Source organism: Capricornis sumatraensis, chromosome 14 (genome assembly GCF_032405125.1).
Source record: "Capricornis sumatraensis isolate serow.1 chromosome 14, serow.2, whole genome shotgun sequence".
NCBI lineage: Eukaryota > Metazoa > Chordata > Mammalia > Artiodactyla > Bovidae > Capricornis > Capricornis sumatraensis.
In genome coordinates, this window is record NC_091082.1 from 46,938,203 (window position 1) to 46,961,623 (window position 23,421).

The 23,421-nt window shown below is 36.7% G+C and overlaps 1 protein-coding gene across 5 annotated transcripts in view; it reads left to right on the forward strand.

Annotated features, from left to right (window-relative positions):
- DNM3 (dynamin 3) overlaps nucleotides 1-23,421 on the forward strand; it is a 634,763-nt gene that overhangs the window by 284,923 nt on the left and 326,419 nt on the right. For 4 of the 5 annotated variants that reach the window (XM_068986590.1, XM_068986588.1, XM_068986592.1 and 1 more), the window contains exons 12-13: nucleotides 550-620; nucleotides 11,356-11,407. In XM_068986590.1, the coding sequence (XP_068842691.1) occupies nucleotides 550-620; nucleotides 11,356-11,407 (123 nt within the window). Of the gene's footprint in view, nucleotides 1-549; nucleotides 621-11,355; nucleotides 11,408-12,237; nucleotides 12,268-23,421 lie in introns of all 5 variants that reach the window. The other variant, XM_068986589.1, reaches the window with a different exon arrangement.

The following is a 23,421-nucleotide window of genomic DNA, read 5'->3' on the forward strand; positions in this document are numbered from 1 at the left end:
CAGTGAAGCCTATTGATCATAAGGAGGCTTTCTATTTATTTGGATACTGCCTTTTTGAGTTGGTTGATGGGATACTTCTCCTGATCGCCTAGAGGGAGCTTAAAGAGTTAGGAGAGGAGAAACAAGAGATGATGTTGCTATTTTGTGGCTAATGTATAGTGTCTGCAGGAACAGACTGCTCTGAGCAGCTCCCTGTGGGCTTTTTGCCACGTATCTTATTATATATATGTCCTTTTGAATGTTACGCCTACATTTTAGGGGCATAGAATAATTCTAGGTTCTGTGTTAAGCTGGCAAAGAGTACATGCCTGTAAACTATAATGCTGTTGTTTTCAAGTGTGACTCAGATGTTTCACATAGATTTTTTGTTTTTGAATTTAGAGTAAAAATTATGAGAGTGTAATGAAAAAAAATAGTGCCACTTTTCATTCTAGCTGAAATATCCTTTTAAAATTGAATAAAGATAAATAATTTGTAGGCAATTGCTGAATTTAGTGTTGAGAATATTTAAGATGGGTTTTTACTGAAGTGATTTTCTTTGACTTATAGGTGCTGCTGTTGATCGACATCCAAGTCTCCTACATCAACACCAACCATGAAGATTTCATTGGCTTTGCAAAGTACGTGAAAATCCTTGCTTGTCATATGCGTTTCTCCTGCTGGTTTGTCTCAAATATACATTATGAATTTCTCCTACAACCTCATCATCTTTCAAGAGTACATTCTGTGTCAGGATTAACTCTGAGTTAACCTACTGAGGAGGTCCGAGCCTCATGGCCTTGGGGTCATGTTCTCTGGCTAACGGAGCTAACTTCTTTATTGTGTAGCATGTGAAATCATATGTAGCTCAGATACTCCTTGTTTTTGGATGATGATCTGCAGTTTGTTCTTGAGCTCCCATAGATAAGCAGTAACAGATGCACATTTAAAATCAGTTTGGGAATAATTTCTCACATAAATTTGAAATATCAAGCATGTTTCACAGTATACATGCTATTTGGACCTCCCTAAGTCAGAATGGGAGTTGCAAGGTAGCTCAATGGTAAAAAAAAAATCTGCCTGCCATTGCAGGAGACTCAGGAGATGCAGGTTTGATTCCTGGGTTGGGAAGATCCCCTGGAGGAGGAAATGGCAATCTACTCCAGTATTCTTGCCAGGAAAATCCTGTGGACAGAGGAGCCTGGCAGGCTACAGTCCATGGGGTTGCAAAGAGTTGGACATGACTGAGCAACATAGCATGTACACAGACACACACACAAATCAGAATATTGAGGCTTATTTTTTTAAACTGCCTTTTGTGAACTTAGATGTAGTCTTTTTGGATGAACGTTCTCTTGTCTATATATTTATATAGTGAAGTGAAAGTGAAGTCGCTCAGTCGTGTCTGACTCTTTGTGACCCCATGGACTGTAGCCTATCAGGCTCCTCCATCCATGCTATTTTCCAGGCAAGAGTGCTAGAGCGGATTGCCATTTCCTTCTCCAGGGGATCTTCCTGACCCAGGAACTGAACCCGGGTCCCCTGCATTGCAGGCAGACGCTTTACCGTCTGAGCCACCAGGGAAGCCCCATAAGAGAACTTTATATAAGCTTGTCTATTTATTGCCATTCTGTTATACATGTACTCCATTATATGCCAATATTCTATTGCTGTATTCACAGATATTATCAGGTAAACATTTTTCTTAATTATTCAAGGTTGGTTATTTATTGTGTGACATTTTCAAGACCCTAAATTTACCATTTTTTTTCTGCACTTCAGTGGAATCAGTTTTCTAATTGCTTTCAAATAATTTTGATTCCAATTATAAAATATGCTAATGGCATGTGAGTGATTCCAACTTTAAGTATATAATTTATATAAAAAACAAAGAGACCTACGTACTGTTACTTGTACTGTGTATTCAAGAACAAGAACAAATGAAAAAATAAAACACAAGAAAATGTAAAGCTAGACTGACCTAGTTTTACATTTTGAGTTTGAGGAAACAGATATTTAGGTCATGTGATCTAAACTAAACAATGGCCTAAAGAATTTATAGACATGTTTTAGAAAGGAAGGGAACAATTATTCAACAGAAAATTGTCTCATTGTAGACTTGGCCTAACCAGTAGTGTAGTTATTACTAGTGTCTGGTACACTAATTTTTGTTTTTGGTACTTTCAATTCAGTTCAGTTCAGTTAAATCGCTCAGTCGTGTCTGACTCTTTGCGACCCCATGAATTGCAGCACGCCAGGCCTCCCTGTCCATCACTAACTCCCGGAGTTTACTCAAACTCATGTCCATCGAGTCGGTGATACCATCCAGCAAGTTTTTTAAAACTGTTTGCTGTCTGTGACTTAATGTAAATTTGTTAGAACAAGTGATTAATGTGTTCCTTTAGACAACTGTCTTTTTAGCCACACTGCCCACTCCAGCTTCTAAATAGGTATCTATTCTGCTACCTTGTTTTCTAGCCCTCCTAGCTCTCACTGTCTGAATTGCTCATTCCCTTCTGCAAAATGACCAGTGGGAAGAAACCTAGACTCTGATGTACCTTCTTGTCCCTAGGCCCGGAAGGGGAACCCAAGAATTTCTACATGATTTTCTGCGTAGTCAGTGAACTCCTTGTGGCCTGTGCCCAGGCTCTACTCTAATTGCTTCAGTGGTGGTGGGGAAATAAGAGCAAAAGAAAAAAAAAAATTGTCTTTTAGAGGTTGCTTAATAATTGAAAAATACAGAGAAATGCATGTAAAAATTTAAACTGACACATTCTCACTAGCTTCTTTGAGGAATTTCAAAGAAAAAGAAATCCTTGAGTCATTCAAAATAACAGGAATGCTGCCTTTCATGTTGATTTTTTATTGGTTACAAATGCCAGTTGGATTTTTATAAAAATGTAGCAGATGTAGATATAAACTCGACACCATAACTTAAAAGTGAAAAGGATATCGCAGTGCTGTTCTGTTGTGGTTATCCCAACTCAAGGACGAAAGATAGAAAAAAATCATAACCAGTTTGGAAAGATTCAAATTTTGAACACATTTTTGTAACCAGAACAATTTAAATTTTACCCCTATGTTCCCCTTGAAGTGTTTTCCCCTCTAGTACTTATTTTTGAAGATAAATGTTCAGAGTTTATATTCTCCAGTAAATTTTAATATTTTCTACCTCAGAAGCTGTTGAACTAAATTATTATATTGGTTAGGTTTTCAAAGGTGAGTCTTCCCTGGTGGCTCAGATGGTAAAGCGTCTACCTGCAATGCAGGAGACCCAGGTTCAATCCCTGGGTTGGGAAGATCTCCTGGAGAAGGAAATGGCAGCCCACTCCAGTACCCTTGCCTGGAGAACCCCACGGACGGAGGAGCCTGGTAGGCTACAGTCCATCGGGTCGCAAAGAGTCGGAGATGACTGAGCGACTTCACTTTTCAAAGGTATGTAATTTTGCAAATAAAAATACTTCAAGCACAGACTTTTGATGCAGTCTTTCTCTAATCCAGTTAACAGCCCCATTTTTCCAGCAATGAGATAGATTATGAACTTTTATGATAGTGGGGTACTAAAACGAAGCATTGTTCAAACTGCTTTAGAAACCCAGCAACTTTGCACATTTTTCATCTAATTTAAACTGAACACCTAAACTTCCATTTGAAGGGCTAGTCTGGGAGTCAGTGTTCTGAATTCTTTTTCCAAGATTTGCTGCTGATGAGGTTTGGGTTTTTGGCAAGTCACTTAGCCTCTCTGTATCTCAGTTTATTGGTCTATCAAATGGAATAATAATAAAAAAATCCCTGTGTTATATACCTTTCAGGATTGTCAGATATTATGTGAAAATACTTTTGAAAACTGTGGTGTAGTCTCTAAAATTGGGAAAGTGCCATGCATACACATTTATACACATATATATGCACATGGGGAAATTTTGTTTTACAAGATGCACAATTTTACTTCATCATGACATTTTAATGATTGGATTATGATTGCCACTAAAAGATTTTTTAGTTGCTGATGGTATCTCCAAATGTAATATTTTGCACTGGGACTCAGAGGTAAATGTTCTTTCCTTTTGAATGCCAAGTTGGAGTACATTTCAGTGTGACATGGGATAATTATGATGATGAAGAAATGTTCATTTCAAAATCACTTTGAGGGGTTGTGGTATTTTGTGTGTGTGTGCTTTTAAAAATTAAAAAAATATGGTTGTAGCTATAAATTTTAAAGTTGGCAGGAATGCTGTTTCCATGAAGGAAGAAAAGTCAAGCCATATTTGAAGACAATAATGTAAGTATTTTTAAGTTCTGAAGATAGAAAATTAACGTCTGGAGTTGAGGAAAATAAACATTAATTTCATGAGATTTTTAGAGATTTGCCAAAAGAGGAGGACCACCCCTCAAGATTTATAGGATGGTGACGTCCAGAGTATTTTACACATACAGTTTTTTTTTCCAACTGGGATGACTTTTTGTTCTAAAAATTACCCCAAAAAAAAGGAATGCAAATTGCTAAAACTGGATTAGCGGAAAATTAAGTGTCAGAGTAGTGTCCAGGACATTTCAGTTCTTTCTGCTATAGAATTTATTCTGCCATGTTGAATATATGGAACTTTTTTTTTCATCTCCCAGCTATTTGTTAAACATGGACCATAAAATATGTACCATGTGTAACGCGTCCAAGTAAGCACTGCTGTAGACATACTTTGGAATTTCCTGATTTCTGAAGGCTTGATTTTTCAGTCGTAATATAGTTTCTGAACCTAAAAGTTTAGTATTCCAGAAGGAAATATTAATTTTCCTCATGCCTTAAGGATTTTAATCTGTCATTCTTCCCAGTTGGGAAAAAAAAAAACAACCCTACATTCTTTTTTTTTTAATACAACATAATTAGTTTTTGTTATTTAAGAGAATGAGCTATTCTAATTATTCCTTTATTCACTTCCTCTCTTTCTCAGTAATCCTGTTGTCTGAATAGAAAGCAAACGTGTTAGCTAAATGCCTTGGGGAGTGAACTTTCAAATTCTTCTGCTCTTCTCCATTTTCATGGGCACAGTTTGCCTTCTGAGTTACTAAGATTTATGCAGTCCAGTGGTTTAAGAAAAATGGGCTCCAGATACAGACCGTTAGAATAATATCTCTGTGCCACAAGCAGCAGACTGAGGTCTGTTTTTCAATCTGCTGAGTAGGTCTCTCCACCTGTTTTCTCACAGTTGAAATGATAGTGTGCAGATTTCAGTTCTTGTTATGTGAGCACCATGAAAATTCTATGGGTGGTAACATTCATTATGTCTCTTTCCTGATCCCCTGGAATGCCTCTGTTAACATTTTATAAAAGGAAGTATATGTGAACCTTGGCACCAAATTCCAGAACAATTGTGATCTTTCCCTTTATATTTTTTTCTGTGTCCCTAATAGATCATCTTACTCCATTATTATGATGTCTCTAGTTCCTATTCTTATATCTGATTGGATGGAGCCAAGCCTACTTGTGATAGGTTGCATTCCTGGGAATCTTAGCAACTGTTTAAAATCTTCTTGCTTCAATAGCCCTCCATTGTCCCCTGACTTTCCTCTTTATGCTCTAGCCATTCCTTCTCATTTTTGTTTTGGAACTCTTTATCCTCTGATCATGGCTTAAGAACTGCTTTTTATCAGTATTCTCCTGTAGACCCCTTTCTCACTCATTGCCCTGTCCCTGTCCATGTTACCCACTGCAGTGGTTTCAGTTACCAGCTTTATCTGATTCCCCTAAATCTAGATCTCCATTCCAGAACTTTTTCTTGGACTGTTACCATATTTCACTACATCTCTGCTTGTATATCCTATGAAAGCCTCAACTTAGTATTCCCAAATTAAACTCATCATTTGATATAATTTACCCTTCCTCCATTGTTCCCACTCTCTGTGGGTGGTAACTCCCAGTTGCTCAATCAGAAACCTGAGTGTCTTTTTTACTCTTTGTTCCCCTCATCCTTATTTCCTTCTGTGTTAACCAGGTCCATATGATTTTACCCTATAATATTTTTTGAATTTGTCCATTTCTTCCCATCACTATTGCTACTACTAAAGTTAGTCTTGTTTTGGTTGGGTTATTACAACAGTCTTTTTGCCCTTTGTCATGTTCTTTCTTATTCCTTCTGGGATTCCTGTTACTTTCAGAATAAAGTCTAAACTTGTTAGTGTGGTTTCCAAGGCCCTACAGAAAATGTCTTTTTTTTGTTTTTTTGCTTATCTCTTCAGTCTATTCTATTGTTACTATTCCTCTCTATCCCACCCTCTAACTCTGTGCTGTAGCCAGACTGGCGGCTTTTGGATTCCTAAATGTACCATACTCTTACTGCAGCACATGTCTATGGCACACATCTTCAAATTGTTTAAATTTCCTATTGCAGAGAAACATTAAGAATCTAGGTGTAAATAACTCTGGTTGTTCAGTCACTCAGTCATGTCCGACTCTGCATCTCTGTGGACTGCAGCATGCCAGGCTTCCCTGTCCTTCACAATCTCCTGGAGTTCGCTCAAACTCATTGAGTCCATTGAGTTGGTGATGCCATCCAACCATCTCATCCTCTGCCATCTCCTTCTCCTCCTGCCTTCAATCTTCCCGGCATCAGGGTATTTTCCAATGAGTTGGTTCTTTGCATCAGGTGGCCAAAGTATTGGAGCTTCAGCTTCAACATCGGTCCTTCCAATGAATATTTAGGGTAGGTTTCCTTTAGAAATTGCTGCTTTGATCTCCTTGTTGTCCAATAACCTTGGTATCAAAATATTTTCCCCAAAAATTTCTTAAGAAATTACTGTAAACCATGCAAGTGGTGAGAGAGGTGAGATACTAATTAATGCAACACACCATTGGCCATCGGAGAGCAGACCTTGCTGAGGGGAATTCGAGACCTGCCGATAACACAGTCCTGTTTATAGAATACAGGCACAAACACAGAGCTTGTGGAGTTCGTGGGGAGAGATAACTGGAGATTCTGAGAACGCATAATCTAGAAATGGTACTGGCTTTGATTTTGAAGACTGGGCAGGATTCCAACAGTCATAGGGAGGGGTTAAGGCTGGCTGCTTCCTGTCTTCCCTGGCTCAGAGTCGATACTGCCTATTTCAGGGAGGTATTATTTAATAAAACACTTCTTTGATCATGCCACTTTCTGGCTCAGAAATTTTAAAAACTTTCTGCTGCCTTCAGTGTAATGACCAAATTCTCCATAATTGGCCCTAACATAGAGTTATTGTACTAGGTGGCTTTTAAGGTCATTTACAAACCCAAGCCTATGGTCCTATAATTTTTGTCATAATAATTTTTCTCTGTACAGCTTCCCTACATGCCCGTCTTTCTACCTACTAGCTTTGCATATGCTAATACATTCTCTTAGAATGCAGTTGATTTTCTTCTTCTATTAAAACTTTACTTCAAGTTTTCTATAAAAATCTCAGATCAGACCAAAAAGGATCTTTTTTGTCTCTGAGCATTCAGAGAAATTACCGTGTGCAATTTATTTGATAAATGGTCACACATACCCCTTGGCACATTCTTATATTATTACAGTCTTTTATTGCGTATGCACATGGACATGGATAGAAACAAATAATGCAAAAAAATATTTTTGAGCTGAGGTAAAAGTGGATTACTTTTCTTTGCATGTTTTTTCCGTTTGCTCTTATTTTTATACAATTTAAACATCTTGTTGTATGCTTTCAAAATCATTATGTCTCAACATTAATTTGCTCTCATGTGTTTTAATGTTCTGGTGAAGGCTTCCACAGTGACTTGTGTGTAGTAGGAGTTTCTATGATTAATAACAAATATATACACAGATAATAAGATATGGTGATAATTATATCCCATGTTTGAAACAGAGGCACTTTTATTGGCTTTCTGTTACAGCTTCACATATTTATTCTTTCAGAGCTTATCCCTTTGTTATTTGTGTTTTGTGTATGTATATCACTACCCACACTAGATAAATTGTAGGCTCTCATTACAAGGACCATACCTTATTTATGTTTATATGTTCCACAGAGTGCCTTTCAGATAATTGATACCCTAGTTTTTTACTTATGTCAAATTAAAGCATTATATGTCGGTGTGTTGTACAATATTGCAGAGATAACCAGTTAATGACCCATCACCAAGGATATATCCAAAGTCTTAAATGAACTTCCAAGTCCTTACATGGTTTTCTGTGAACACATTTTTTAAATAAGTATTTTGAGATGCTTTCAGTTCAGTTATCATTGCATTCCTAAGGATTATGATAAAGGATATTTTCTAACTAGGCAGCTTTTTATTATTATGTTACCTGATGGAGTAACCTTAAGTACCTAAATACATCATTAATGGCAGTATCTTTGGATTCATGGGACCAGTTGCTGCAAAAAAGATTATTTTTTTTTAGGTGAAAAGTAAGGTAATTTAGTATTTGTTCTAACTCTACTATCTGAGAGTAGCTTATAAAATAAATATCTTTTCCGCCTGAATATTGTGACAAGTGATAGATCCTATACATGCATTATTTAGTAGCTGAATATTCTTTGTCAGCGGAACGTCTCTTCTGGTAGATTTCATAAGCATCTGAGAGTGACTTTGCATCTCAAGGAATGTTGGATCTAAAAGGCATTTAAGAAGTGCCTAGTACAATCCCTCACCTCACTCCTTGTCTCTGTCTCTTAACACACACACACACACACACTTTATAGCCAAGAAACTAAGGTCCATTTAGGTCATACTGTTTGCCTAAGTTAGCACAAGGAGTCATCCACAATCTATTTTTTGCTTTATATTCAGCTTCTTTTATATGATTTTAAGGAGACCCATAGATAAGTTGAGGGTCCCCAATAGTTCACCTACTCCAAAGTAAACACCTGTAAGTCTGCCATAGTTTGAAGTTACCACTACCAGTCAGTGATTTATTTTAAAATAGTTCCCCTTAAAAGAACTCCAAAACACAAGTAGATGCTTGGGAGAGATGGCCATATCCATGAAGAGGGCACGGTCACGTTGTAGTAGTAGTTTTCCCATTTCTTCCCAGAAGAGAGAGGAAAGCTTGGAGGATCCTAGAGAAAGAAAGCATAGGGTCTGAAGCCCCAGGAAGAGTAGTAGTTTAGATACACTCTGTGCCTCAGGGTACAGTGGACAGTCAGAAATCAGTGTGGGCCACAGACCCAACCTGCACCTCGTTCACAACCTTACCACAAATACCTGAGTAATATAGATGTGGATTATGAAGAGGTAGAGAGAGGTGAATCTCATAGTGATTAAGGAAATTACACATTTAACTAAAAACTAGAAAAATAAGAACTGAAGGAGAAAAGCTAAACTCTGAAAAGTGAAAAAGCAAAGTGAAAAAGAAAGATGCACACAAAATATCTGTAGTAATCAAATACAGTGTGGCCTTTCAGCACCTACCTCTTCCCCTCCCTCAGGTATATGTAGTATACAGTTTTTTTTTTTTTTTAATGAGTATAAAGGGAAACAACTTAAATACATCATGGGAGATTATAAAAGATTGCCATTTTGAGCAACTGTTCTAAGTGTGGTGTTGATTTCTGATGTATTACTGAACTATAATATCCCACTACTTTAAACAGTTGACTGATGATCTAAACCTACCTTTCCTCTGTTTTAGACTATTTCATTGACCTCTAAAACAGCTTTTATAAACAGCTAAACAACTAGTCAGCAGGCTCAATATTGCTAGTCTTCTCAAAATAACCAAAATGAGTTGTATTGTCTTATATTGATATGTGTTTACTTATGGACTCATTGAAAGAAAGACTTTATTCTTTTGAGAGATAGAGTAACATAGTGCCTAATCATGAGAACTACAGAGTTAAATGTTGGGGTTGTATTTGGAATCTCATCTCCTCTGTGCTTATATCTTAATACCAGCCTCACTGGATTTCTCATTCAACAGATATTTGTTGAAGCCAGCTATGCACCAGGTAGTTTGTAGGCACTGAGGTTATTGCAGTGAATGAAACAGGCAAAACCGCCTGCTTGCAAGGAGCTTTCATTCTAATGGAGGGAGGCAGCTAATAAACACACACACACAAATCAGTGGAAACTCTATAGTGTGTTTTAAAGTGAAAAATGCCATAGAGAAAAATAAAATAGCATAATGAGAATGAGACTCTGTCATGATAGGTCTCACAGAAAAGATAAATTTGAATGAAGACTTGAAGGAGATGGTGTTGGGAGCTATGCAGGTATATGGTGGGAGTGTATTTTTGAGGCTGGTGGAGGAGCTAGTGTAAAGTCTTTGAGGTGGGAGTGTGCCTGGTGGGGTTAAAAAAAGAGAGATCAGTATGGCTGGACCTCTTTAATGAAAAAAGTGGGAAACAGGAGGAGATGAGTCAAAGAGGTGAGAGTGGGGTTCAGGGACTTTGCAGACCATTGTAAGAGTTTTGACTTTTACCCTGAGTGTAATTGTGTTGCATAGCAGTAGACGGTTTTGAGGAGAAGAATGACATGAACCCCCTTTTAAAAGTATCACTCTGGCTTCTGTGTTGAGACTAGACATTATGGGGACACGTGTAAGCAGAGACCAAAGAGTAAGTGATTGTAATGGTGCAAGTGAGAGATAATGGTGGCTTAGACCAAGGTGGTAGCAATGGAAGTGGTAAAAAGATGTTGAGTTTTAAATACATTTTGAGAAGTAGAATCAATAACATTTTTTGATGATTTGATGTGGAAGTAATAGAAAGAGGAACCAAGGATTTGGCTTAAGCACTTGGAAATGTGGAACTGCCACTAATTAAGAAGGGGAAGAGTGTGGATAGAAAGGAATTTAGGGAGGATATCACGAGTTCAGTTTTGGTGGATTAAGTTTGAGATGCCCATTAGACATCCAGTTGGAAATGTTGAAAACATATGAGTCTAGTATTGGCAAGATGGGTCCAAGCTGTACTAGCACTTGTTAGCTGAGTAACTTTGGGAAAGACACGTAGCTTCCCTGTGACTCAACCTCTCCATCTGTAACTATTGGTAACTACCTCACAAGGTTAAAATTTAAATAAAATCATTAATACCTGTAAAGTGCTTAGAACATGACATACACTCAAAAAGTGCTATCAATTTTTAGTGCAACAATCTTGTATGCCTGTGGGACATCACAAATACTGTTATTAACATAGCAATACAACTTTTCTTCCTGTGGTGTATTATTTTTTTATATTTTTGTTTTGTGATTAACTGGTTGGTTCTAGAAGTTCCACTGAGTTGGTTTTGCTTCCAGAATTAAACTGACCTGGATTTTTTATATTAGCTCTGCCTCAGTTGATATATATTTAATGCCTGTATTTATTTTAGTATCTGTTACTTGCTCAGAAAAAAATCTTACGAGTTTCTTCAGTGCTACTCTCCTTTGCTTTTCTCAGTGCTCAGCAGAGAAGCAGTCAGGTTCACAAGAAAAACACAATTGGAAATCAGGTAGGAATTGTTTAAAAGAATCAGTGCATGCATACTCCAAAGAATTTGAACTAAATTGCTTGATTGACTTTTTTAACGCAAATTAATCATGTGCAAATTTTGCTGGAAATGCAGCTTTTTGTTTTGTTTTGTTTTTAAAGTTTTTGGAGTGAATTGCATTTTTGTTCGTTTGTTTGTTTTGGCTCTTTTATGCAGTTAACCCTATTGATTTATTTTAAATAACTTTTCTGCTATTTGCTCTGCTTTTCAAATTTGACTCCTTGTGTCCTACTTTGCTTGCTTATATTACCCCTAAATTTGATTTAATATCAAACTTGTGAGTCAGTTCAAGGTTAAAATATGGTGAGTAAGTTGCATGAGCTTTCTGGTGCTGCTGACTAGTTCACACATTTGCACAGCTTGGTAACAGTGAAGGGACAGCTCATAAAGAAGGCAGCTGTTGGATATAAGATTTAATCTCTGCCATGCCAAATCATGTTGCTTAATGAAGATGTTAATTCCTAAGAAGATCTGATCTTCTGAGTTTTCCTGTTGGGCTGACCAGCTGTCTCCAACTAATAGCGCTCTGCAGAGACTGCATTAACTCTGACAGTTTGTTTCTTTTATGTTTTATGTGATAATGAATATTTGCATTGTTATTTCTTTTCAAGTCAAAACAATGATGATCTTATAGTTTTCTTTTTTTTAATTCAGAGGTACAATTATTGAACAAATTGAAACCTCTGCTCTAGAATTTTTTCCATTGTTTTGAAAGGAGAAGAGGTAATAATAGACTTTATTTTAAAAACTTTTTTTTCTGAACTAAAGCATATAATTCTTTGCTATTTCAGGGAACCAATCTTCCGCCTTCAAGGCAAATTGTACGAGCTAAGTTCTGTAAGCTTTACTGTTGCTTTTTCATTTAGCTTCCCAAGGGCACAGTTTGTCTTTAACTGATTAACTCAACTAGCGCTTGCTACTAATTTTTTTAAACTTAGATTGTCTTGTCCATAACACCCTATCATTGAAATAAAAATCCTCTTAAGAGGGTTCATCCCTTCACTGCTAATAACTTGCTGTGATTGAAAGGTATGAACTAGTGAATTCTAAAATGCTACAATAATAAACATTTAACACTGTGGGTGCTTTGATGTTTCTCTAATTTTAATGGGCCTTAAAATAATTAAAATCATTAATGACCCTCATCTCTGTCCTTTTATGCTATGTTGTTATGAGATGTAAGCCTTTCTCTTCCCCTTGTATGATATTTCCAATAAATATAGATGACACTTCTAAAAGGTGGGTGAATATTAAACATTTGATTTTGATATACCTGTTGATAACCCTACCCAATATCAATTATTTATATTATTTTAAAAGTAATAAAACAAAAAGCAAAATTACATTGATTGACATTTTATATGACTTAAAGTTTTAAAACCAGATGCTATATCTTCACTTAATGGAATTATAAAATACTGTCAAATTACTAGCATAGGCATTAGAAGAAAGAAGCAATTATACTCATTTATAGCATGGTGAGGCAGCCCTGAAGTCTTTCTTCCAGCTATGCATAATTTGAGATTGAGATTGGAGGATGGGTAAATTATTTTCTTCATGATGTTTTGGAAGAAACAAACTTTGTAGCTAGGTATTCCTTGGTTCAAATTCTCCTCTGTCACTTAGTGGCCCTTTGGCCTTGGACAAATTGAACCTGAGTTTGCTTAATTGTGTGATGGGAAGAATAGAAAATTTCTCTGCCAGGTGATTGTGAGAACCAAAAATAACCTCCATAATGAGGTTTGCAGCTTACTAGATATGTGCCCTATAAAGAGTAGAAACTTTGCTCCAGGCAACTAGGTGTTGTTTCTTAAAACTTTGGGGAGAAAAAGAATATGAAGTATAAGAAAATTATGAATTATAAAACGAGAAGAATGAAACATTTGGAAAATTAGAAGCTATAGCAATTATTTTGTAGATTACAGTGCCCAGATTAAGTCTAGGTGTGGTATAATGGTTTTATCTATAAAATTTTGTTCATGGTCAGAAGCTAGCTCATAGAAGTTTATGCTGATTGGAAAAGCATTCGTATAGTGGCATAAATGCACATTTTAAATCAGATTTGAAAGGAAACTCTGAACATATTGCTTCCAAATGCTAAAATCATGCTAATTGTGTTTCTGTGCCTTTACTTTCACTGAGTACTTCAAAGCCCATGCATTATGAAAGTTTTATAACTCAAGATAATAGAATTGGGGTGAATGTTATAATAGAATACAGATCACATATCCAAAACCTCTGGGGCCAGATGTGTCTTGAAGGTCAGAACTTTCTGGATTTTAGAAAAATATTGTATATATCATATATTATTCAGTATTGCTGTGGGGTCAGAGGCAGTACTCTGTACTTAAACGCATTGTATTTCTGCAGTGAAACAAGTGATAATCACACTAAGCAGATTAAATGAAAGACATAGAAGTTTTTACATCATTTCAAGGTTTTGCTGCCAAATTTGTTGCTGCTGTTGTTGTTTTAACATTTCATTTTGCTAGTAAGAGGTTATAAACCTGAATATCTTCCTTTTTAGAGTCAAATCCAATAGTTAAATACAATATATTTTAAGGAATCCTTAATTTTTTTCTGCTTCATAGAAATAAACCATCATAATTTGAAACCCTTTTCTTTATGAATCTGAGTAACTGAGGTTGATTTGAGTTTATATAAAAATAATTTTTGTCAAATTTCCACACTTCCAACCTCCTTCCAGGAGCTCTGTTTAAATTTTTTTTTCTTTTTTTTTTTTTGCTTATCAAGAAGCCCAAAACCATGGAACCTTGAAGTCCAGCCTGCTAATTGATGTCAGCTTTTATGGTTGGGGGACTAAAATACTCTGTACTATCCTAGCAAATGCTTCATCCATACTGATATCCACTTTGGGCTCCTGATTATAAGAGATGGCTATGCAGAATCTGTTCTGAAATATTTTAGAAGGATATAAAGAAAGAAAAGTTCCTCCTTAAAGTCTAAATCCCCATTTGTTTCTGTCTGCCTAGAAATTTACTTGCTTAGAAATTTGCCTACAAGATGGTGTCAGCAAATGTATGAAAAAATAAATGTGAACACACAATTAGCCTAAAGTTGCACTGCCCAGAAATTTCAGTGTAAACTTCATTCACCTCTTCACTCATCACATGTGTATTTGAAACCTATGAGTGTCAAAAAATATGGTAGACATTAGAATGATGACTAAATCATGGGCCCTACTATCAGGGAGCTCACATCCCGGTAGGGATGATGGTAAGTAATTGAAGTCTGTTTCCCTTTTCAAGGTTAGCTCCTTCTGATACCTCACACTTAATGGAAACATCACTTCAGTAAGAGGCTGGTCCTGAAGACTGAATCTAACGTCACCTTCCTTCCCCCAAATCTTGCCATTATTATCTTGTTTATTTATTATTTTTTATTTTCTTTCACTAGGACAGTAAGCTCCATTAAAGCTATTTTTGTGTGTATGTGACCATGGAAGCAGTGGAGTATTATTGTAAGGTTTTAAGTGCAATCATAATAGTACTTTGGAAAGACCATTCTGCTTATAGTGTGGAAGGAGGCTGTTGCAGACAAAAGATTATGATGATCTGGGCTAACTAAGCTCTCTGTACTAGGTTTGAGAAGAAGCTGATGAATTCAAGAGATATTAGGAAGGAATTTAGGTTATTAGGTAGGTATTAGGTAGAAAGCAAAAGGATTTGTGATGAATCAGATGTTGAAGAGAAGTCTGGGGATTGTCAGCAGTGCTCTCCAGACATGTGATATAGGCACAGATAAGGTGGTGGTGCTCTTCATAGAGAAAGGAACATATTGAGGAAGGATAGTTACATTGAGTATGAGTCACTGTGGAAGACTGGAGTGAAAATGTCCAGTGGGAAGTTGGATTAAAGTGTCTAGACTTCAGAAGAGACAGAGAACTGTTTATTCCCAAAATAGGGGACCACTAAAGATTTCCAGTAGGGAACAGATATCATCTGATTTATATGTTGGAAAAATCTGTGTGTTAGCCATATGCAGGGATTTAGAGGAATAAAACTAAATATATGGAAATTGATGAAGACATTTTTGAAATAATTCAGGTAAGAAAATACAAATGTCAGCAGCAGGAGCTACATAGGAGAAGGGTAGATCCGAGATATATTTAGAGCATGAAGAGAGTTATAAATAGTTGTGGAGTGGGGGGCAGTGTGAAGTCATTCTCCCAGGCTATGGCTAAGGAGGTCTGGTGACAGGGAGTACAGATGAGGGAGGAGCAGATTTCAGTGGAGGTGAGAGAAGTGGAGATTTCAGTTTTCAGATACATTTTTTTGTGCCTAATGGAGATGTCACTAGAGTTTGAGGTTCACGACCTGTCTAGGCTGGAGATATGTTTTATCAATGTGTACATCATAGGTGAAGCCATAGAAGGAGGTGAGATCGCCTCAGAGAATAAGAACAGAAGGAAATGGGGGGTTTAAAGGAGAATGGAGAAAGAAGAGTTGAGACAGATCGAGGAACTGAAAAGGAGCCTCAGAAGTGATTAAAGAGATAGGAAAACTTGGAGAATAGTAGAAGAAAAGTTCAAGGAAGAGAAAGTTTCAAAAAGAGAATGGCCAAATAGTATTAGATATTTCCAAGGACTCAGGAAACACCAGGGAAATTGTCAAATGAATGGACTGGTAGAAGATCCCATGCATCGCATGGACAACCCAAGGTAGTACCAGTCCTCTCGGCCTTGTGAATTTACTTTACTACTCCACAGCTGGGAGGTAGAACAAAGCTGAGAAAGCAGACAATGGAATTAATACCCTGAAATGAAGTTTTTCCAGGTAGGCAGCTTATAAGGTCAAGAGAGTAAATGAGTTAAAGTTTTGAAGAAAGACAGGCTGAAATAAAGGATTATATAATATGAATGGTTTTGATTAATGTACTAGTCAGGACATTAGGAGAAGTTAACTAACAAACAACATCACAATTTCAGTAGCTTAATAACAATTTAATTCACCTTGCTATAACAAGTCAGCCTCAATCCAGCCCCACCAACTCCTCTTGGTAGGGCTGGATTGAGGCACCCTTCCTTCACGTAATCAGTCATGGACTTTAAATTTCCTTTCATTCTTCTAACAGATAGGAAGGAAAGAAGCCTGAGTGAGGGAGGTTTATAAGGACTAGGCTGGAAGCAGCTACATCTTTTCCAATGCCATTCACCAGATTTCAGTCATGGCCTCACCTCACTTCAAAGGAAACAGGAAAATATAATCTGAGATTGATCCCAGAAAAAAGAAAAGACAAAAGATGATATTTATTGAAGATTGAAAGAAACCTAGCAAACCAGGGCACTGTTTTTTGTTTTTGAAATTAGAGAAAATATGTACCAGGATTAAGGGGGGAAATGGTAGGGTTGGAGGTTGAAGTCAATGAATGAGATGTCGTATCTCAAGGTTTAAAAGGGAAGAGAATGCCACCTTAAAGTCATAGATGTTATTGGAATAAGAAGGAACAGACTTTGGAGGAGAGGAATGACAAATGATAGCTACAGTATTTGTGAAATGCTGTCTTCAGAAGGTCCAGGTAGTAAAGAGAAATAGTAATGAAAATTTCCGGAGTTCAATGTGTTAAGGGTCAGGATATATTGAGGCTAGGAGGATTGATATGGCTTTTACATGAGCAGGAAGGCACAGTTGACATGCTTCTTGGCCCAAACTGCATCCACTTGCAATTGTATAACTAGGAAGACCTTTTCCTTTGGCAGGGAGCAGAGCAGTTTCTTACAGGGTACTTCCTAATGCCTTGTTCTCCATTTTGTTTCCCACCAATGTGCCTTCTGTTACTTTAAGTACAGAATCAAGTATGAAATTTGGTTTTCTCAAACTTACAAGTCTGCTAATAACTGGATTCTCAACCTTCTTGAATTGTAGGCTGAGTTAAAAAGAACTTTTTATCAACACCGGGTCTCTTCCTTCACTCCTTTTGGAAAGCTAGTTTTAGTAGACAGTAGTATCTTTTCCTTAGGACCCCTCTAAGTCTAAAAAACCTCAACACACTCCAACATTCTAAAATTTTTCTGTTAACATCCCTAGTTCTTCAATCTCTGTAAGTGATAGTTTGAGGCCACTGTTAAAAGAGGTGAGAGTTTAGTCAGCTATTTTACAGGTGGGTAACAAAGATTGCCAACTTCCTAGGCTCCACTAGAGAACTCCTCAAGCCCTCCTTCCTTCTTTGTCCACTCAGCTAATTCTACCTTTCAGGGCTGGTCACTTTTAATTCTCACTCTCATGTGACTTCTTGGTATCAATATCTATATCAGGATTCTTTCAGATATAAATTTCAGAAGAACTCAATTTAAATGACTTTGGAAACAAAGGTGAATTAATTAGTTTACATGATTGAATAGTTCATAGATAGAGTTAAGTACTATTTAATCCATGATGCAAACAATAATCAAGATGAACTGATTTGATACACCATGATGAACTAGACAAATTCTGGCTTTTGATTCTGCTTCTTTGCTGTTGGCTCCATTCTTCTGCCCCAAAAGATTACAGTATGGCAGCCAGAGTGTTTCATTCCTAGTCTGAATTTCACAGAAATAGATGAGTCTTCCAGAATTCTCAGAAAAACTCCTTGAGGCTCACTGTGATTGAACAGGCTTGGATCATGTGCTCATTCCTAAACCAATCATGTCCCAGAGAAAGAGATGCACTGATCAGCTTAGATCAGATCACATGGACTGGAATTGGAGGTGATTTCCTCTCCACTTGAAGTCAGAATTATTGTTAGAAGAATAGAGAATATATCCCAGAGGAGGTGCATCGGAGATGATGACTACAGGTACTTGAGCATTGTTTGTCTTTAGAACAATTTAATTTGGATAATGGGATTCTTGTGTATTTTGTCTTCTTAAAGGAATATAAGCCATCTGAGCCACCAGGGAGGCCAGTAAGATTTTTAATACCACATTATTATAACCTTATTTTTACTTATTGATTAAATTTAATAATTTTTCCAATTCATCCTCTGACTTTCTATCTCCTTCCTCCTTCTCTCTTTTTCAAAATAATTCTGACTATACAAAGTTGAGAAGTAATATGGTGCATTGATTCTTTAGAGCTGGAATTGTAAAGCCACTCTGTGACCACAAGCAAATTATTTAACCCCCCTATTTCTCAGATTTATAATTTATAGTACATTGATAAGGATTGTAATTGCCTCATAAGGTTTTTGTAAGTATTAAATGAGATAATACAAGTTAGGTGCCTAGAACAGGGTTGGCTGATAGTATGTGCTATGTAAAGTATTTCCTATTATTTTTGCTGCTGTTGTTCTATATTTGTATTATTCTGTTAGTCTTCAAAACAGGTAGTAAAATAATTGCTTGTGTCCCTTGGAAGTGGGAAGACTGTTACAAAGCAACAGTGTAATGTTCAGTTCAGTTCAGTTGCTCAGTTGTGTCTGACTCTTTGTGACCCCATGAACTGCAGCACACCAGGCCTCCCTGTCCATCGCCAACTCCCAGAGTTCACGCAAACCCATGTCCATTGAGTCAGTGATGGCATCTAACTATCTCATCTTCTGTCGTCCCCTTCTCCTCCTGTCCTCAATCTTTTCCAGCATCAGGGTCTTTTCCAATTAGTCAGCTCTTTGCATCAGGTGGCCAAAGTATTGGAGTTTCAGCTTCAACATTAGTCCTTCCAATGAACATGTAGGACTGATCTCCTTTAGGATGCACTGGTTGGATATCCTTGCAGTCCAAGGAACTCTCAAGAGTCTTCTCCAACGCCACTGTTCAAAAGCATAAATTCTTCAGTGCTCAGCTTTCTTTATAGTCCAGCTCTCACATCCATACATCTCACATCCACTGGGAAAACGATAGCCTTGACTAGACAGACCTTTGTTGACAAAGTAATGTCTCTGCTTCTGAATATACTATCTAGGTTGGTCATAACTTTTCTTCCAAGGAGTAAGCGTCTTTTAATTTCATGGCTGCAGTCACCATCTGCAGTGATTTTGGAACCCCAACAAATAAACTCTGACACTGTTTCCAGTGTTTCCACATATATTTCCTATGAAGTGATGGGACCAGATGCTATGATCTTCGTTTTCTGAATGTTGAGCTTTGAGCCAACTTTTTCACTCTCCAATTTCACTTTCATCAAGAGGCTCTTTAGTTCCTCTTCACTTTCTGCCATAAGGGTTGTGTCATCTGCATATCTCAGGTTATTGGTATTTTTCCCGGCAATCTTGACACCAGCTTGTGCTTCTTCCAGCCCACCGTTTCTCAAGAGGTACTCTGCATAGAAGTTACATAAGCAGGGTGACAATATACAGCCTTGATATACTCCTTTTCCTATTTGGAACCAGTCTGTTGTTCCATGTCCAGTTCTAACTGTTGCTTCCTGACCTGCATATAGGTTTCTCAAGAGGCAGGTCAGGTGGTCTGGTATTCCCATCTCTTTCAGAATTTTCCACAGTTGATTGTGATCCACACAGTCAAAGGCTTTGGCATAGTCAATAAAGCAGAAATAGCTCAGTTAGTGCCTCGTAATTCTCTACCCCTAGACTGCCTGTTTCCCCCATGGTATCCACTATTGTGTTCTCTATATCTGTAAGTCTGTTTCTTTTTGTTATATTCACTGGTTTGTTGTATTTTTCAGATTCTGCACATAAGTAATATCATACAGTAGTTGTTTTTCTTTGTCTGACTTTTTTCACGTATGAAAATACCCTCGAAGTCAATTCATTTGGTAGCAAATGGCAAAATTCTTTCTAATGGCTGAGTAATATTCCATTTTGTATATATATATTACATCTCCTTTATTCATTCATCTATTGATGGGCATTCAGGTGACTTACAGATCTTGAAGATTGTTAACAATGCTGGTATGACATTGGGGTACATGTATCTTTTCATATTAGCGCTTTTGTTTTTCTCAGATATATGCTCAAGAGTGGAATTGCTGGATCATTTAGTAGTTCTAGTTTTTTGAGAAATAAGTGTTCCCTTTGAATTTCTCTTGTGATCAGTCATATTGAGCATCTTTTCATGTACCTGTGGCCATCTGTATTTCCTCTTTGGAAAAATGTCTTTTCAGGTCTTCTGTCCATTTCTTAATCAGGTTGTTTGTTTTTTTAAATGTTGAGTTGAGGATCTCTCTATATAATTTGGATATTAACCCCTTATTGGTATTATCATTTGCAAATATTTTCTCCCATTCAGTAGGTTGTCTTTTCCTTTTGTCAATGATTTCCTTTGTACAAAAGTTTTCAAGTTTATTTAGGTTTATTTGCTTTTATTTCATTTGCTTTAGAAGATAGATCCAAAAAATATTTCTACGATTTATATCAAAGAGTGTTCTACCTATATTTTCTCCCAGGAATTTTATGGTTTCTGGTCTTAAATTTAGGTCTTTAAGCCATTTTGAGTTTATTTTTGTATATGGTGTTAGAGAATGTTCCAATTTCATTGTTTTATGTGTAACTGTCCAATTTTCCCTGGAGTAGGAAATGGCAACCCATTCCAGTATTCTTGCCTGGGAAATTGCATGGATAGAGGAGCCTGGTGGGCTGCAGTCCATAGCGTCACAAAGAGTTGGACATGACTGAGCAACTAAGCATGCACATCAAATTTTCCTAACACTGCTTATTGAAGAGACTGTCTTTTCTCCATTGTATGTTCTTGCCTTATTTGTTGTAGATTGATTGACCATGAGTGTATGTTTATTTCTGTGCTCTCTATTGTGTTCTATTGAACTGTTTATCTGTTTTTGTGCCAGTACCATACTGTTTCAATTACTGTAGCTTTGTAGTATAGTCTGAAATCCGGGAGCAGGATTCCTCCACCTCTGTTCTTCTCAAGATTGCTTTGGCTATTTGAGGTCTTTTGTCTTTCCATACAAATTTTAGAATTACACTCGTTCTGTGAAAAATGCCATTGATATTTTGAGAGGGATTGCATTGAACCTGTAGATTTCCTTGACTAGTATGGCCATTTTAGCAATATTACTCTTCTAATCAAAGAACAGAGTATATCTGTTTGTGTTATCTTTAGTTTCTTTCTTCAGTGTCTTGTAATTTTCCAAGTACAGGGGTTTATTCCTAGGTATTTTATTCTTTTTTGACATGATGGTAAGTGGGATTATTTCCTTAATTTCTCTTTTTGCTAGTTCATTGTTGTGCTGTGATGTGCTAAGTTGCCTAAGTCATATTTGACTCTTTGAGACTCTATGGACTGGAGTCCACCAGGCTCCTCTGTCCATTGGATTCTCCAGGCAAGAATACTGGAGTGGGTTGCTATGCCCTCCTCCAGGGGACCTTCCCAACCCAGGGATCAAACCTACATTTCTTATGTCTCCTGAATTGGCAGACAGGTTCTTTACCACTAGTCTGGGAAGCCCATAATTTAGTGTAAATAAATACAACAGATTTTTGTATATTAATTTTGTATCCTTTGACTGTACTTAATTCACTGATGAGCTCTAATATTTTTCTGATAGTATCTTTAGGATTTTCTATATATAGTATTGTGTCATCTACAAATAATGAGTTTTATTTCTTTCTTCCAATTTGGATTCCTCTTATTTCTTCTCTTATTTCTATGGCTAAGACTTTCAATACTACATTGAATTAAAGTGCTAAGAGTGGGCATTCTTGCCTTATTCTTGATCTTAGAGAAAATGCTTTCCGCTTTTCACCATTGAGCATGATGTTAGCAGTGGGTTTGTCATATATGGCCTTTATTATGTTGAGGTATGTCCTCTCTAGACATATGTGTCCACTTTCTGGAGAGTTTTTCAAAAGTTTTTCCCACATCTGCTGAGATGATTAACACATTTGTTTATTCTTCAGTCTGGTTAATATGGTTTATCGCATGGATCGATTGTAGATATTTGAATCCTTGCAACTGTGGGGTAAATCCCACTTGATCTTGATGTATGATCCTCTAAGTTTAGTGTTAGATTTAGCTTGCTAATACTTTGTTAAGGATTTTTGGATCTATGTTCACCAGTGATATCAGCTTGTGATTTTCATTTTCTTTTTTTGTGTGTGTGGTATCTTCATCTAGTGATATCTTTGTTTTGCTAACAGAGTGATGCTGGCCTCATAGAATGAGTTTGAAAATGTTCCTTCCTCTGCATCATAGATTGATTTTGGAGTATAGCTTTCTGAGTAAAGAACAATAAAAAATGCCTTCACTCCAATATTCTTGTAAGCAGTTTATAACATGTATTTTAAAATAGATGTTATAAATTTTTAGAGCCAATCAGCAGTTCTTTATCAAGTTCTTTTAATTAAAAATACTTTAAAACCATTTTTTTTGGTTGGAAGAATTGAATAAATTTTTGCTCCAGCTTTGTTGCTTCAAGGCAGCCAATTTTAATGAAAACTCTTTGAATGCTGTAATAGGTGTTTGTGCTTTTTTAAATAGAAATAACTGAATATTTTAAAATTCTCAAAGATTTGTGGAAAGGTATTATATATACTTTTAGGAACATAGAATGATTATTTGTATTCATTGTACACTAAATAGATGTCCCTTATCAGCAAAGAAATATAAATATAATTTTTATTAGATGTATTGGATTGCATTTTAAGGAAAACATTTCTAAAATTATGCATTTCAAGTTCATGGGAATATAATTTGTCATGACAATACATGCACATATCACAACTGTTCTAGCATGTACTATGTTTCTAAAATGAGATCTATTGTTCTTAGCTCTTCCTATTAGGATAATAAAGAGTTGTTTGTTGCTACTTGGTCTGGCAGTTGAATCTTCAAGTTTATAACCTAATTCTGTGACTGCCATTTTCCTTGGTGTATTAGTGTCCTAGGGCTGCTATAACAAAGTACCACAAACTGGGGTGGCTTAACACAGCAGAAGTTTATTCTCCCAGAGTTCTGGAGGTGAGAAGTCTGAAATTAAGGTGTGGTTGGGGTTAAATTCCTTATGAAATCTCTAGGGAAGAAGCTTCCCTTGCCTCTTCTGGCTTCTGATAGCTCCTGGCAT